We start from the raw sequence: 15,634 nt of genomic DNA on the forward strand, positions 1-15,634 counted from the left end.
TCGCTGTTGAGCTTCCAGCATGTCAAGAACATCCGTGTCTTCCACAGAAATCACACTGTCATCGACTATGTCCATAGATTCTGGCCATATCCCACGTTTCTCAATGGTACCTCTCTAGGGTAACCATACTCCATCGTATATGAGGTATACCTTGCCGTGTCACTTTATGTGTGTAAGTCTCATGACCATAAGTTTGCTATTAGTTTGCTGTCTTGTATTCATAAGCCATAAACATGCCATATCATTAGATAAATACAATCTGAAGCTTCTATCATACTTGCCAAACACAAACATATCGCTTTTCGACCCAGCGCATATTGAAGTTTCGAAGCCACTGCCATCATCCACAGCTGCACGCGTAGGTCGATGGGATATTGGAAAATCGTGGCCACAGAGAGAAGTGTACCAAGTGGTTTGGGGACGCCCTTTCAATCAGGAGTGCGGCTCAAGTTAACGCTAGGTAGGAGGCCAGTACTAACAAGCATAATACCAAGCTCATCATTGATGATATCACCAAATAGGTTGCTCGTTACAACAACACAGTCAAGGCAAGTAGGGCTCCAAACCATGATCATGGAAGCGCTGCCAACCAACTGGTGCTCACCCTTGAGATCAGGAACTCCTTCTTAAACATCTCCGTCATGACCTTGCGCCAAAGTCAATACCGCCAGTTTGTTGTTTAGGTTTGCCTATACCTATGTTTGCAGTTATTTGCTGTTTACCTTGCTACCTGATATGTATATAGCCTATCTAGGCAGCAAGGACAAACTGATGATACCTATAGATGCAATCATCTCAGGGGCTAGTATAAATAGTCCTCTTTCTTCTAGGCTAGACTTAATTCTATCAAGCCTTTCCTCTTTATCTATCACAGTTTGTTGAGAACAATGCCAAAGTCTATGCCGCGGTACACAGAGAGAGGCGTCGACCGGAGAGTCGGACACAAAGAAACAAAGCTGCAGGTTGCCGCATGTGCCCATGCCTATGCGAAGCTTCAGAAGGCCCTGCTCGGGTCGGTCAGCGCCGGTCCCCCATCCGGGACCGCCGAGGAGGACGGCTTCAGCATTCTTTGCGGCGGCGAGGGTCTCGTCGGTGAGAGGGGCACTTTTGGCATCGATGGAGCACTGAGGCTGGCAGAGCTGGGTGTGTGCATGCAACGTGTGGTCAGGACTTACACCACCCATGCGATGCTTCTAGAGGTTGAACTTGCTAACCCCCCAAGACTCTCGAGAGCCTGATTGATCATTCAGTTAGTTATAATGATCTTTCTGCAAGCTGTAGCATACGTTTCCTTGCCCGAATGCCTTCAGGAACAATCTGTTCGCAGTTCGCACGCGTTCAGGCTTTCAACTCCGAAGCTCGAGATTGCAGTGATCACCAGCAAGCACGACAAAGTTGTATTTGACCATTTTGGATTGGTGTTGACCTATTGAATTAATCGACAATGAGAGGCCACAACAAACAAGATAAACAGAAGAATCGATTGTTGGACCTTGTTTGCTGAACTGAAGCTCTGTTGCTGCCCCGCCTCACTAACACTCTTCCCCGCCATTCCGAGATCGGGGGCCATATGGTCCGTAGTCCCGCTCGGGCTTTACGGCAGAGCTAACGGAAGTGGGTATTCACGGCATTGGCCAACGAGAGGAGACGTCAAGATCATTTTGGGTAGTAATCGGAAGCTCTGGAGTTCTCCATGTTTCGAGGACTCGATCGTAGCTCATGATTCTTGACTATTCCATTCCTGTTGTGACCATCTCGCGTGGACTATATGTTTGCCGTGTTGGCCCCTACACGACGACCTTGATGGCATGTGCTCACTTAACTTGGTCGCCTTCTAAGAAACTGGGGATTACTTAGACCCTGAATGTGATATTTTTGTCTGAAATGCCAATATTTATGTATGTACTCGATCAAATGCATTCGTTATCCAGTACTCCTTTCATCCAGTCTACTCCTTCAAGAAATGCTCATACAACCTGTTGCCTTATCGAAACGCCCTAAATGATTTGCTCGCCAATGGAGACGCTACGGGTACACTTCCCATCAAGTTTCCTCGTCCCGTATCTCGCATCCGGCCTCCTCGCATGTTCGGTGTGTTAGCACAGAATGAGCAGACATACACTCTTGGTTGAGTCCTGAGGTCGAGATTGATACATTTTCCGTGGAGCCACATTTCACAGGACTCGCTATATTGAGTGTCAGCTCCGTTCACTTTAACCATTGCTATTTGCTCTGGCGGCCAAAAGGCTGGCAAAACTTACCACTGGATCATGGCGCCGTCTCCCTCGTCAGCCCCCTTTCGGCTACAGAGACATCTGACGTGTCTATCTGTTATAAGGCTTGACTCGGTAAGGGTCGACGGCGAGTTGCTGTCACCTCGAAAAGGGCCAAAGTGTCCACCCTGAAACGAGCGGTGTTGTCCACCCTGTCCCATTGGATTCGATCGCTTTCTTCGGTCCTCCATGACCTTACGAAGCTCACTAGCAGCATCCCCAATCTTGTCCTTGCGCTCATACATCATCGTCTCATTCTCACTATCCGCGTCGTGCTGCGATCCTCCAATAGTATCGTGTATGCTACCCGTGCTCCTGTCACTAATACTACGTCGCGAAGAGTGAAAGATGGACCCAACTGGTCTCAGTGGATCAGGTAAAGCAAAGGACGCATTGAACGAGTTGTTCCGGCTAGGAATAATGATAGGCTCGTCGTCCGAGGATGATTCGTCATCGTCCGAAGGACCCAGGTCTCGCGGTGTTCGACTCCTATCACGAGTGAGTCCCGGATGATTGGCACTGGGCTCCCATTCCCATTCATTAGGCACGATCGTTGTCTCTGCACGAGCTCTGCCCCTCGAGTCGATGGTGAATTTCACAGCTGTTCGAGTGGATTGGTGTTGCAGTGCTGGCCCCTCAGGAATGGAGGCCAAGCCCGAAAGGCGGTGTTGGCTCTTCATTGGAGACAACCTTCCGGTTGGTTTGGCTATAGGCCGATTTGGGGGCGCACTGTCGCTATTGGAGCCATTGCTGGCTTGTGAGACTGGCCGTGCCGGTGCAAGTTTGGGTAGTACAGGTCGGTTCTGTGGTTGGGCTCTCTTGCCACGGTTTTCGCTGAAACTCCTACCCATTCCGGGCCGAGGGTTTGCCTTGACAGGGGATGGTGCAAGTGCACGATCGGGTGCCTTTGTAGCTCTCAGGTCCTTCATGCTCGTTGATTGGCGGATGTTTTCACCCAAAGGTGTTCTTGATCTCGATTGGAAAATGGTGGCTTCGGCGGAGCCAGCCTGTGTCACTGGGATGAGGGCAGGGTTATCCAAAACAGAATTGTGTGGAGGTTCAAACAGCAATCCCGGGTTTACTCCATTCATGGACTGTCCAAGTCCAAAAGGGTCATCTAGAGGAGCGGAAAGGGCAGCAGACATGGCAGCACTTGCTGTAGTAACACCTGCCGAACCCATAGGCTTTGGTGCAAGAGGACGGTCACGTTGCATGGTTTGCATAGGGTCTGAACCTGCGGAAGCAAATGGTGCATTAGGGTCTTGAAAGAGTGGTACCTCGCTATTCCAGTCGAAGGAACCTGTGTGGCGGTGATGGCCACCATGCTGAACAGGCGTCGTCTGAAAGACATTGGAAGGCGATGCACTAAAGTCAAAGTCCATACCCATCGAAGGATCCCAGAAAGTGTTAGGCGTGGCAGCAGGTGCTGTCATGGGATATGCAAACATGTCACCAGAGGAAGCCATCAAGGCAGCAATATCATGTTGCTGTTGCTGTTGAGAGTTGCCAGTGAAGTCGGGCTGGCCGAAGTACTGATCATTTTGCATATTGAGCTTGTCGGCGAGCTTCCGCGCTCCCCTACGTCCAGTGGGTGGCGGCGTCGCTGTCTGCGAGGGCTCTGCACCCTGAACTCCGGCTTTCCTAGCCTTCTTGGAGGTTTGAGGGTGTTTGGCCGGATCAGGACTGGGCAGGGGTGTCGTATCGGTTATGTATTCTTGAGGTGCAGTTACTGAATTTGGGGATGAGGCCAAGCGACGTGATGGCTCGACCGGCGGCAGTGGTAGACTTTGGTCCGAAAAGTGATTCACATGAGTTGCAATTTCAGTAGCAAAAGTGTCGTTGGATAGCAGCCTCTTGTGGTTGCTGGAAGGTGTGGCAGCACGAAAGTCAACGAAAGAATTTTGAGATCCACGGAGATTTCCAGGAGTCGAGTTGATGACGGAATATTCTTCAGCAAAATGCGGAGTCCAGCCCCCGGCGTCGGTGACTGAACCTTGCCCGGGTTTGGGGGTCTCGAAAACGGGACTGGGAAAGGAGTCGGAGACAGGTGTTTCTGCGGAAGTTGGAGGGCGGTAGTTCGAATTGGCAAAACTGTACAACCCCGGATTGGTTAGTGAATTTGATACGGATGCCATGTTGATGATAGATCGGTTGATGATGAGGGAAAGAATTGGGCAATGCTGTGAATTGAGCTTGCCTTGAAGCCAGTTGATCCCCGTTCATAGCAAATCTAATTGCTTATCATAAAGGCCAACTCAGTTGCAGGCCGAAGGGATGCTTCGAGTTCGAGGTTGATGATGTGCACGGTCGGTTACGTTGCTGTGGCAGAGCACTAGCAAGAGCTGAAGTTTATGCAAAAAGCTGGAGATTCGTACTCGAGAGAAGTTTGAAATAAGAAAAACAAGGTCGAAAGATTGCAGTTCGTTGATCGGAATCGTGTCAGGTAGAATGTCGAGCTCGGCGTGGGCAGGCTGTGACAGGTAGAGAAAGATAGAGAGAGAAAGTCTATTTAGATGTCGCAGGTCGGTCGGTGCTCGTGGGGCATTATACAAGGTCGTGAACGATCATGGAAGGACGGAAGAAAGGCATTAAGGTCTAAGACTGTTTTGCTTGGACAAGCATGATTGTAAGCCACTGATGATAAAAAGAGCAAATGTGGTGCAAAGGGAGGAATGAAGTCGGGATGGAATACGGGATGGATAGGTAAGCCCCGATAAAAAAAGAGGAGGGGCAGGGAAGAAGGACCAGGTTAAAGAAAGGGAGACGACAGTTAAAGCAGGGAGAAAAGTAGAAACCCCCGCCAAATGACGCCAGAGCAAACGAATAAATAGGAAGAAAGATAGAACGTTTGAGCGTATAGATTGAGACTGGGCTTGTGCCTTGTCTCGTCGTCAATGGAGATAGAGGATGTTGTTGAGTGGGATGATGGGAGCTGCATGTTGATGGGGATACCGAGGCCAGAGCTGAACAGATGCAGAACTAAAAGCAGAGAAACAGACTAGACTATCAGATTGCTCGTACCTTGACTTTAATTTTAAAGAGAGTTATTTCATCGGTTCGCAAATTTGTCTCGTCTGGTCTCGCCTCGTCTTGTGTCGTTACGTCTCGAGTCTTCTCCTTCTCAACTCTCATATGTGATGATGTCGTGATCTCGCGGGTGCCGACGTCGAGGATACCCTCTTCAGTTTAGGCAGAAGGAGGTTGAAGCGGTCCGTTCTTTTGCTCGCTTCGAGTCGGTAAATTCTCGATGGGAATGGATTGGATGGATTGGATAGGATAAGACTGCACGGGATGGATGCAGTGGATACAGTACGTGCCCGACCTTCCTATTTGCAAACTACACCTGAGCTGAACTCGACAGTTGAGCTGAGCTGTTTGCAGGCGGGAACTTAGCAGATACTGTATATATCGTGGTGCAGAAAGAGAGAAGATACAAACAACTGTGAGACAGACAACAGTTAGATAGGGCTGGGCAAATAAATAAAAGCTATGAACATTTATTAAAATGAATCTACAGCTTCGAGATCGCAAGCTTGGTGGCGCATCAGCGCCCTCTTCCTCCTCCACTTAGCCGTTGTTGGGCAAACGCCGGTAACGCTCTTCAGGGGGCTTCAGTGCGCTACGGGCCTCTGCTAGCCAACCGCTGGAACAGTCCTAACTTGGACTAGAAGAGGCACTGCCCGAAGCCAATAGCTCAGCTCGTGAGCTGAGAAGATAACGAGAACACTGACTATTTAGGTATTCAACGCGATAGCCGTTGATTCTGTCACTGAGAGTTGCTATCCTCTAAATAAACTGTGACTGGTTACTCTTGAGTTGTGATGAGCTCAGCAGCTGAAGGGGTTGTAATGAAACTATCTCATCATGGTTGCACGCTATGACTCCCGTCATAGATATTTAGCTACCTGAAATAGGCGATACATCCCGATATGGTTTGATAGTACTATATGAATCCGTGGAACGCCGTATTGACTGATCATGATGATGACTATTATGATAAGGACAGGTTTCCCCCTCAAACATCCATGGATGGAAAAGGCAACTGACTGCACTTCTCCAACCACGGATACAAATACCCTGTAACTGCATCTCTCACCGACTGCTGACAGCCAACCAACAATTTCCCGAAACCACAATCAGCTCACCACTTTGTCATCATCGGCTATTGCTACTGTAACTGTCGGCCAAAGAAAACTGATTCAGCCGCATGTCTTGAAAGGGCAGTAATCAACTTGGCAAGCCTGTCTTGAGACGTGAGCATCAGACCCAGACGTTGCTTGAGAAACAGGTTGTGTATCACGTCACATATTGAGACTTGTCAGTAATTAAGAGAAGTATTTTGGTATATTCTGGGTCTGATGGCTTTGCACTCGTCATCATTGTTCTGGTTGTCGGGGCTCTCCCATACTAACTAGTCGGGGAACCGGCAACCTTATAGGTTGTTGATATTTTCTTTTTTAAGCCTCATGTCCATGGCATTCGAGCTATTCCTCCAATTACTTTATTTATAGAGTATGGCCATATGATGCAATGTTTGTCTGCTCAGCTTCTCCTATCTTGTCAGACAGGAACACCCCGAGGTGGCTCAATATCCACCGGGGATAGTATGGACATACCACTGTCTTCCTGGTCTACCTTCAACTTCACATGTTCCAACTAACGATGATGAGTGAGACATTGACTTGACAATTCTCGTGGCTGCTTCTTAGAGCCAACAAGCTGCCAAGAGCCATTATATTAGCAACTTTCTTTGTCAATAAGGTTCAAACGGGACGGATCGAACGGTAAAGACTGTGAATGGTGACAAACTCAATACGAGTAAACTAGTATGGACACTCCTATAACGGGCGCGGAAGTATTGGCTCAGTAATCACAATGAAACTTTGGAGGTTTTGAGAGTTTCATACATGCTACTATGTACTCACCACTTTCTCAGACACAGTCGCGGTACATATGCAACTTGATTCTACAACATCAATCGGCATTTGTCTTTTATACAACTTTTCTGAGGTTTAGATGACTTTCACGTGCCTCTCACAGTGAACCCGCTCTCAATTCCAGCCAGATGGTAAGGTGAAGAAGCAGAGTGGCTCATGATTGGCCGCCCAGGATCGACAAGATGGTGTGTGTCTTCTGGAAATAGACCTTTCTCGACCGGGGTTTTAAAGTGCTTGCATCTCCATTCCACCAGACATTCCAACTTTATTCATACTGGTAGTCATTCTGATAGGCATTGTCTTTCTCACGTGTGCTACTAAATATATGTTGCTTAATTGCAAGCATCTTTCTGTGCTTCTGCTTTGTATCACGAGATTTCACAGATGGTGGGCTTCTTACACGTGTATTTGTCAGTTTCTCAATTCATCATAGTCTCTTTTACAAGCGAGGTTATCGTGACTTTGACGGAGCCTGCCGTGAATATCTACCGAGAGCCAAATCTGTCCTCTTATCCGAACAAACGCGCACCGATGCCTGCAGTGGGTATAAAATATTATGTGTATCCTATACTATGTGGTCTTTGCACATCACATCACATCACCCTGATGAACATAAACCCCGTATAACACAACCTAATTGACTGCCTGCCCTAAGGTTATACTGTACGACACTATGCCACTACCGTCTATCAACTTTATTCATCACCCTTGGCCGGCTTAAACGTTTCCTCCATCCGGATGCCGCTCCCCGAACCGGCCCCATCCGGAGTCTCCTCCGCCAACGCATGAATATGGGAGATTAAGCATTTGTTTCGTCTCTACTCTATTCACACCTTTACACCCCCGCGATCGAGAGTCCAGTCCAGTCCTGTTTCCTGTCAACACCCGTTTTGCCTCAATACAAAAACTCTGTTAACTACAAGGATAAAATGCTTGTTGACTGCCGGGAATGGCCTTGTTCGTTGACGATGCGTTGTTCAATTCCCAGCCTCGCTTCGTCTGCCCCCCGCAAAGTAAGAGATGCCTTGACAAAAGTTTAACTGACATTTCAGGGTTCAAAATTCGTTTCAGAAGCGAAAGAGTAAATTTATTGAGAGACCCACGCCTGTGTTGTGTTGCTTCGGCCAAGTTACGAAATCTACACCGAATTGTTCCGTCTGAGACTTGTACCAGTCAACTAACGCGTTATTATGTTTCCATTGTGAGTATCCGTACGCACAAACACCGGGTTCATGACCCTGGCTCTCCTCGGCTTCGGGTACCTGTATCAGAACCTGCCTAGTCAAAGCCGTGACCGATGCTGATGCTGATGCTGATGCTGATGCTGATGCTGATGCTGATGCTGTCACGTCACGTCACGTCACGTCACGTCAATAATAGCAGAAACAACATGTGACGATGTCTTACGCTGTGCCTCTTCTCGCTTAACTTCAGTATAATATTACCAGAAATCTGTTAAGGAAAACCGGCCAATTCGCCTACGTTACTTGAACTTGGTAGTTAGCACATACCAATTTCTGCAAAGTCCCCTCGCAAGGCTCGCATATGAGTTCCTGAAACGGAATCTGGCTGCCTTGGCTAGAATCACTAGACCGTTGGCACGATCAACAAAGGATCTCCGCTTCCCGCTCACAGACTTGTCAGCCTTGGTTATTTGAGATCTCGTCCAATTAACGATACAGCGGAAAACACCAAACATTCTCCCCAGCGTTGCAATACTCCCCTGGGAGTGGCAGAACACTTGCCGATCTCCCCTGGCCAAAAGATCCCTGGCCTTAATAGCCATCACTTATACTGCTACTCTCTCTTCCTCCAAGACGAATAATGTCCTATCAAGAACCGCCGAACATCCTGCCAGCCCCTCGTGGTACCACTTTTCCTTCTGCAAAGCAACATTGCATAGTTGCAACGGGCTGACAAGCCAGTCCTTGTGCTGTAATTAATTCATGTCACATCGTGCTTTTCGCCCTCGAAACAATACGGATCCGACGGTCCCTTTTCATAAGGCGTTTCACGGAGACTTCCGTTTGTCGCTGTCAACTACGGAGCACAAGTCTCCGCCACCCATATGATATGAGCCAAGGTGCAGATACAGACAAAATCAGTAACAGTGATATTGGGTGACCGTTGCGTAGCTATTTCTATCTATGTAAATCCATGCCTTTGACTTCGACTGGCCAGCAGCATCGTCCATCTTGCTCGTTTCATTCATCAGGCTCTTCCCCAAAGGAAGGCTCCTAATCCTAAACCGACCATTCTATCTAGTGCAGTAAAAGCAAAAACTCCTGGGTATCTCTCAAAGTGAGCAGATGTAGAAAAGAAAGAAAAAGAAGATAAGAAGTAAAAGAAGAAGTAAAAAATGATATGGTGAATCCTCCACTTTTTTCCCTGGTTCCCTTTCAGACATGTACTTTTTCCAAATTCCTCCCAGCTTCAAGTACGGGATGGTCTCGTCCACGTGGTGATCCCTCTCGGAACTGATCGTTTCCTCCTCCTAAATAGCATAAGCAGGCCCTCAAAGGCAAGACAAGGAACAGAAATTAAACAGAAAACTTTAAGCACAGGGATCAACAAACTTATCCCTGGCTTCAACTGGTATCAAGCATCATCTCAAAGATCTTTTCGTAACGTAACGAGTGTGGTGCCATCCACGACAATACATGTGCTGTCGTGGTACGGCGGAAATCAAAAGGAAAAAGTCTAAACTGTAAAAAACAGAGTCGTATCGAGTTAAATCATGTTCGGAAATGGCTCAGTCGTAAGGACGTTTCCAGACATCGGATCAATGGTATAGTGCTCCTGAGGAGCGAGAACAGAGGTGACTTGAGGGTGAGACGTGATCTGGGACATGGTAGAGGGTCTAGGCGTAGTGGCAAGCTCCATCGAGGAGACAGGCATCTGGGGCGTCATGGGTCGTTGATGTTGAACTTCAGTCTTGGGCTTTGCCATGGTCGACATGGCTAGCGCCCTGGCGTTGCTGCTTTCGCGGCGACGCTTAGGTGTGTCTTTCACCTTGAGATGTGTGTGACACTGGGAATTGTTAGTCAAGGCCCCTCTTGGTGGGTTAGTCCGACTTACCTTGTACGCGTGTCTGAACCAGGTGGTTCCCTTCTTTTTGCTGCTGACAAGGGCAATCCACTGCTCACAGCTACCACAGAGACCCTCCCAAACATCAGGGTTTCCATCCATACGTCGCTTCTGTTGAGGTTCTTGGAACGAGCTTCCGGTGGCAGCACTAATGCCGTGAGAGAAAGACTTGTCATACCAGAAGGCAGAGTTCTTCAGCACGAGCCATCGTCCAGGCTTGCAGATTCCACACCAGCCCTCTCGCTTGTTGCCGTGGCCTCGAACCCATCTAGGGGTGTAAAGGTCGCCCTCAAATCGCAACTCCTGCTCGCGGGGAATCATGTCGGGATCCTCGGGATTCATGTCCTCGGGGGGTGGAGGTATCTGCTCTTCTCGGAGAGCGGCGTACAGCTCAGGAGGGTCAGAAAGGTCGGTGTAGTGCCCGTTGAGGCAAGCGGCATCTCCGTTGCTCTGAAGCATTCTGAAAAGGCCGTGAGACAGAAGTGGCTGAGGTGGGGCGAAATGGTTGACGTCGGTTTGCCAGGGCTGCTGCTGGGCCATCTGAGACGGAAGCTGAGTAGGAAGCAGCATGCTGTTTCTCTGGTAGGCGGGAGTGCTGGGGACAACGAAAGGTGCTTGCTGCATGGCCTGGAGGTTGCCGTAGTTGAGAGGCAGAGGAGTGGTACCGACGGCAGGAGAAGAGTGGCCGGAGTACATGTGCTGGTGGCTATTGTAGACATCCGGGCAGGCATGGTAAACGTACTGGGCAGGCTTGCGGCTAGCAGAGGTGTTGTAAGTACCAGTAGACCATCGTTTGAGTCTTGGCCCCTCGACGCTGTAGGGAGCAGATCGAACGTTGCTGGGTCGGGGAGATGGAGAAGCACCGCGGCCACGACTCTGAGTCCTCACAAGATCGGTCCTCGACTGAGGAGTCATTCGTGGCGAGGCAACGGGCGAAAGCTGGGTGGAAGACATCATAGAAGTGCGGTTAGAAAGCGGTGGATAATCAGAGCTGAAGGAGGGCGCTTCAGAGAGCGCTGCTGAGAAATCATCGAGAGGCATGTCGGAGAAGGCTCCAGAGGTGGACATCGAAAAGGAAGAGCCGGACATTCGACGTTGTTTTGAACCGTCATCAATGGCCATCAGATCTTCCTCGGCAAGTGTTCCCTGCTTCAGGTCAAGAACAGGGATGGCTTCGTCGTTTGTGAAAGAGCTCATTCCCATGGTCATATCGTAGTCCATGCCATGAAGATCAAATTGATCTTCGACTTGCTTTTCCATCCACGATGCTGCTTCAGATTAGTGTGAGTGATATAGTGAGGCTCGATTTTACTTACAGTTATCCATAGTGGTAGGAGGGTAGAAGTCTTGATGCATAGATCCAGGTCGTGACATGGTCTCACTGGGGGTTTGCTGGAATGAAACTGAAGATGAGTCCCAAGATGGTACTGATGAGAAGTTCTCGGCACCGCAGAAAGAGAATCCCTGATAGATGGGCATAGGGCGAGGCTTAGACTGAGTAGCTGGTGTTGACCACATCTCGTCCGAGCCCAGCACGGATTCGTTTTCGATGAATTCGTTTGAGTTCATGTTGATTATAGGCGTAGGCCCAGATAGGTATGCAAGCCAGCTGTATAAATACTATCACAGATAGGAAAGAAAAGTTGAGTGTCAACTTTGGTGTTGCTGCGTGAATGGCGTGTAAGTATTTCGTGCATATGGCTCAAAGGAAGGACAAGAAAGTATGAAGCATACAGGTAGGGTGGTGGTAAAAGCAGGAACCCAAGAGTCCTTACAGGAGCGAGCCGTTAAACTATTATGCAGAATCTATCTGGCAAGGGCAGGGTGGTCAGCATGAATCCTCGATGAGATGGTGGACGATCATGGTAAACTGGCAAGCCCAGGTCCACATCATATCTGGATCTTCGGGAGTGCCGCGGGACATCTCGAGCTTACCTGGTCAACTAAGAGAGCAATGGCCAAGTCGAATGTGGGAGTAATTTCCGGGCAGTCGACATGTGTTGTAAGGAACGATCACAGTCGATTTGGGGGACGTCAGGCGGTTAGGGTATAGTAAAATATACTATCAAGTGAACAGGATCCCTTGGACTGATGACAGCGGAGACTGACGCGTAGAGAGTGAATCGATTGTTTGTCTTTTGTAAAGAAAGTGGCGTAGTTGGTTTAAGCCCTGTTTATGAAGGAAAGGATAGCTAGACCTGGACTTGGATAGCGGTGGGTGGGCTTGCTATATTATACGGTTTGATGACATGCAAGCGTTTGTGTTAAGGAATGACTGGAGGCAAAATGGACGAACAAAGTTAATGAGCTGGTAGATTTGCGGAAGAAGCGAAAGGGTAGCGGAGCCGGAACCTGGAGGTATAAGAGAAGACGTGTACGATGGGCAAGAGGCATCATCCATGGAGGCAAAGAAGCTCCGCAAGTCAGGGACGGTCACCAGGGGAGAGGTTTGGATAGACGGGAGGGGCTGGACCGAGTGGATTCCAACACGCAACACAGACCGATCTATGAACTGGTACAAGAGAAAGCGGATACATAGCAGAGGAGGGGGCTATCCGGTGCAAAGCAGAGTCGCAGCGCTCCTGGGATAGGATGGGGCCTAGCAGGTTGCGAGTACAGTAGGAAAGTTCGTCTGTAAGAGTCAAGGAAGTTGAGAAGCCGGTGGAGCGAGAGGGCAGGGGTATGAGCAGGGATTCTCATGACCCCGGACTAGGGGACAATAAGGCCACAGCTTCCAGTCAGCAGGGCTAGAAGTTGTACTAAAAGAAAGTTAGATCCCGTAAGAGGGCGTGAAGAGGATAACGGTAATATCGAGAGCCAAACCGTAGAAGATGAAGCTGCAAGATGATGGTCCTGTATAATACCAATTGATGATTCCAAACCGACTCCAAGACGACCAAGAGTGGCGCAGGCTTCAAGAGTGTATCGACAAGGGGCTCGATCGGGCCACTGGACCGTCCAGTCGGGCTGCACAACAGCAACTCGACGGAGGTGGCTTGTCTCATCCTCTGAAGAAACAAGAGGCGACGAGGGACGTGTGGATGGACGGGCGGGCTAGTGAGTCGACGAGGTCGAAATTCAGTGTGTCGACTCAAACTGAGCCACGTTAGACCCGTCTGGGGTTGACAAAACTTCCGACGACAGCGGATTCAAGCTGTAGGCACGCCACATCTGTTGACCGACACCCAGACCTTGGGTGCGATAACTTGATGCCTCACCTCGGCCGTTCTTCTCGACACACCCCTAAAATCGACCGGCACGCCCCTTGCCAACCCCGGAAGAGGGACAATACCCTCTAGAGTCGAGACAGGCCAGGGCATAGCAGATGCAGTATGCTATTTTTCACAACAGTTGAAACCACTAAAGTCCGGGTGCTAAGGCTAATTGCTCGATCAAGGCAATTCAGGAACCGAACCGAGTTGCAGCGGGATCGCCTACCGCCTGAGCGCAGCCCTCTCGATATACCTGCACTCACGGCAATATGGCAATATCGTACATATGTCAAAGACCCCGTCCTCTGATCCCCCGCATGAGGGGCACTTAGATGGCGAGATGCCAGAACTTTTGTCACCATCGTACGGCGGATGTCCCTTAGGGAGCTTGACGGAAGATTTGATCGGGTTTTCTGAGGTAGCAAAGTCGGCGACAGCCGTATAGGCGAAGCGGCAGCTCCTCACGGCAACGTCGGTATCTTTTCTTGAATGATAGGTCATCCGCAGACTGGTGGCTCAGCATGCATCTTGCTTGGAACAAAGCAACACCATTCGCATCAAGACAGTGGGCGATGCGCCCTGAATTCTGGGCTTGACCAGTCGATTTCGAAAGCAGGTGTGGCATTGTGGAGGCGGAGAGCGAATCACAGGCACAGTCGAGCTGTGGCATCTGTATCCTCAGGCGCTGATATAGACTGAATTATGAGCTATCCAATTTAAAGTAACTTTGAGGCTCTCAATCTCCTCCCGCTAGGCTTATGGAGGGTATATTCGACTGAGACACAGAAGCATAGCTGAGGCTGCTATTTGCTTTCTCTTGGCTGATGTTTATCCAAATGCTGTGATCACATTCGAGATGCGCTGGAGAGCCAAAGCAGAGGTTGCAAGCGTAGCAAGATGAGGACAAGCGCGTGTTTGAAGTTCCAAGAGAGTGGGTCAGGAAAAGCCATCTGATTTGCAGCGGCAGGACAGGGGTTTTGGGGCAAGAAGCGGGACGAGTATCTTGTTCCTACCGTTTTGGCGTAGAAGCCGTTATTCAGGGTATCTGATTGGATAACAACGACATGTCTCAGCTGCTAGCAGGGAGACCGGCGTGTCTCAGATCTGTGTCAAGACCAGGGGTTAATGGATGAGGTCCACTGATACGTCGAACAATATCCACTCAAAACCCACAGCCTGATTTCGTGGCTCATGTTTAAACACCCAGTCCACTAGAAGCTCACTGGAACAAGCTCACCAACAGCGGCTTTGCGCCTGGAAAGCCACATCTTACAGGCGAGTCGGTTAGGCGAGGACCACGTCAGAGCTCAATCCGAGCACATTTACATTAGTAGATGGGGATTTCAATTAATTGTTGTGGATCGTTTAGGCTATGAATAGCAGATGGCGTTCACTTTCTCTTACGGTAGACAAGAGCATCTCCAAACAGCCGGTCCTTTCATCTTGACAATCTATCGCTCAGTCCGCAACCGATCTCGATTTGTTTTCATCTCTAATGTTTTAGTCGATTCTTCCTTCAGCTCTCAGCTCAGCTACTAAATTTGCTACACCTGAAGATCCGTTCCTACCAAGATCGATACGCCTGAACGTCGAACGACACCACGATTCCTTCATAGAACGGGAATCCGCTGCTATCACGACTAGTGTACTTAGAAATCCACCGTCTTCAAGCCTTCAGATCATCTTCGCATCTCACAACAAGTGCCGGATCCTCTCTAGGGGTCAGGGAATAGCCCAGTTGATACTGTTACATCGCGTTGAGACTCCGTTGTTTTCCTTTGCATCCATATCATCCGACCAGTGCTTCCCCTCGTCTCATGTCCATAGCTAGTTATGTAGAGAGGGACCTTCTGTAGAGTCTCATTCGCATATTCAGTTTTACACGCAAGAATTTATTCCAGCGCAACGCGTCATCTATTTGTCAGTGTGTTACGAGCTGTTTCCTGAGTTTTCCGTGCCTGAGCTTGTGCCTGAGCCGGTTCCTGAGCCTAACCTGTGCCTGGAGCTTTGATGACTCTCCACAGTGAGCACGGTGGTTTCTTCCACAGACTTGGGTTGACGCCCGACAGCTCGGAACATAAACGAGGCTGTCAATTGACGTGATAACTAACAATAGACTTGCATA

The 15,634-nt window shown here is 49.2% G+C and overlaps 4 protein-coding genes across 10 annotated transcripts; 2 read left to right on the top strand and 2 right to left on the bottom strand.

Annotated features, from left to right (window-relative positions):
* Positions 1–887: 887 nt before the first annotated feature.
* FVEG_15636 (hypothetical protein) lies at positions 888–1,238 on the top strand (the record flags this gene model as incomplete). The annotated part of the gene is made up of 1 exon (XM_018904827.1): positions 888–1,238. One exon carries the CDS (start codon positions 888–890, stop codon positions 1,236–1,238), a length of 351 nt encoding a protein of 116 aa, XP_018750544.1.
* A 430-nt stretch (positions 1,239–1,668) lies between these two features.
* On the bottom strand, positions 1,669–6,527 carry FVEG_05443 (hypothetical protein). 7 transcript variants are annotated; one of them, XM_018893669.1, is made up of 5 exons: positions 6,005–6,527; positions 5,295–5,713; positions 4,471–4,874; positions 2,262–4,364; positions 1,780–2,186 (listed from the first exon to the last, which is right to left on the bottom strand). In XM_018893669.1, exons 3-5 carry the CDS (start codon positions 4,494–4,496, stop codon positions 1,985–1,987), a joined length of 2,331 nt encoding a protein of 776 aa, XP_018750548.1. In that variant the 5' UTR covers positions 4,497–4,874; positions 5,295–5,713; positions 6,005–6,527; the 3' UTR covers positions 1,780–1,984. The 7 variants fall into 7 exon arrangements, with proteins under 7 accessions (XP_018750549.1, XP_018750548.1, XP_018750546.1 ...); XM_018893667.1 differs by having other exon boundaries at positions 5,295–6,527; XM_018893668.1 differs by having other exon boundaries at positions 1,843–2,186; positions 4,471–4,882; positions 5,295–6,527.
* FVEG_15637 (hypothetical protein) lies at positions 5,569–5,941 on the top strand (the record flags this gene model as incomplete). The annotated part of the gene is made up of 2 exons (XM_018904828.1): positions 5,569–5,582; positions 5,791–5,941. 2 exons carry the CDS (start codon positions 5,569–5,571, stop codon positions 5,939–5,941), a joined length of 165 nt encoding a protein of 54 aa, XP_018750552.1.
* Positions 6,528–9,306: 2,779 nt separating the features above from the next.
* FVEG_05444 (hypothetical protein) lies at positions 9,307–12,744 on the bottom strand. Its single transcript, XM_018893673.1, has 5 exons — positions 12,233–12,744; positions 12,032–12,107; positions 11,614–11,962; positions 10,289–11,565; positions 9,307–10,240 (listed from the first exon to the last, which is right to left on the bottom strand). The coding sequence occupies exons 3-5, from the start codon at positions 11,864–11,866 to the stop codon at positions 9,941–9,943; spliced, it is 1,830 nt and encodes a 609-aa protein (XP_018750553.1). The 5' UTR covers positions 11,867–11,962; positions 12,032–12,107; positions 12,233–12,744; the 3' UTR covers positions 9,307–9,940.
* Positions 12,745–15,634: the final 2,890 nt, after the last annotated feature.

The sequence above is a fragment of the Fusarium verticillioides genome, chromosome 3 (genome assembly GCF_000149555.1).
Source record: "Fusarium verticillioides 7600 chromosome 3, whole genome shotgun sequence".
NCBI lineage: Eukaryota > Fungi > Ascomycota > Sordariomycetes > Hypocreales > Nectriaceae > Fusarium > Fusarium verticillioides.

Excerpts from the sequence above, each read along its gene's own strand:
- FVEG_05443 (XM_018893666.1), bottom strand. The coding sequence starts at position 4,408 with ATGGCATCCGTATCAAATTCACTAACCAATCCGGGGTTGTACAGTTTT. Across the intron at positions 2,187-2,261 it reads GACGGCGCCATGATCCAGTG|CGAGTCCTGTGAAATGTGGC; the intron begins GTAAGTTTTGCC and ends CACTCAATATAG.
- FVEG_05444 (XM_018893673.1), bottom strand. The coding sequence starts at position 11,866 with ATGAACTCAAACGAATTCATCGAAAACGAATCCGTGCTGGGCTCGGAC. Across the intron at positions 11,566-11,613 it reads TCCTACCACTATGGATAACT|CATCGTGGATGGAAAAGCAA; the intron begins GTAAGTAAAATC and ends AATCTGAAGCAG. Across the intron at positions 10,241-10,288 it reads GGTTCAGACACGCGTACAAG|TGTCACACACATCTCAAGGT; the intron begins GTAAGTCGGACT and ends AACAATTCCCAG.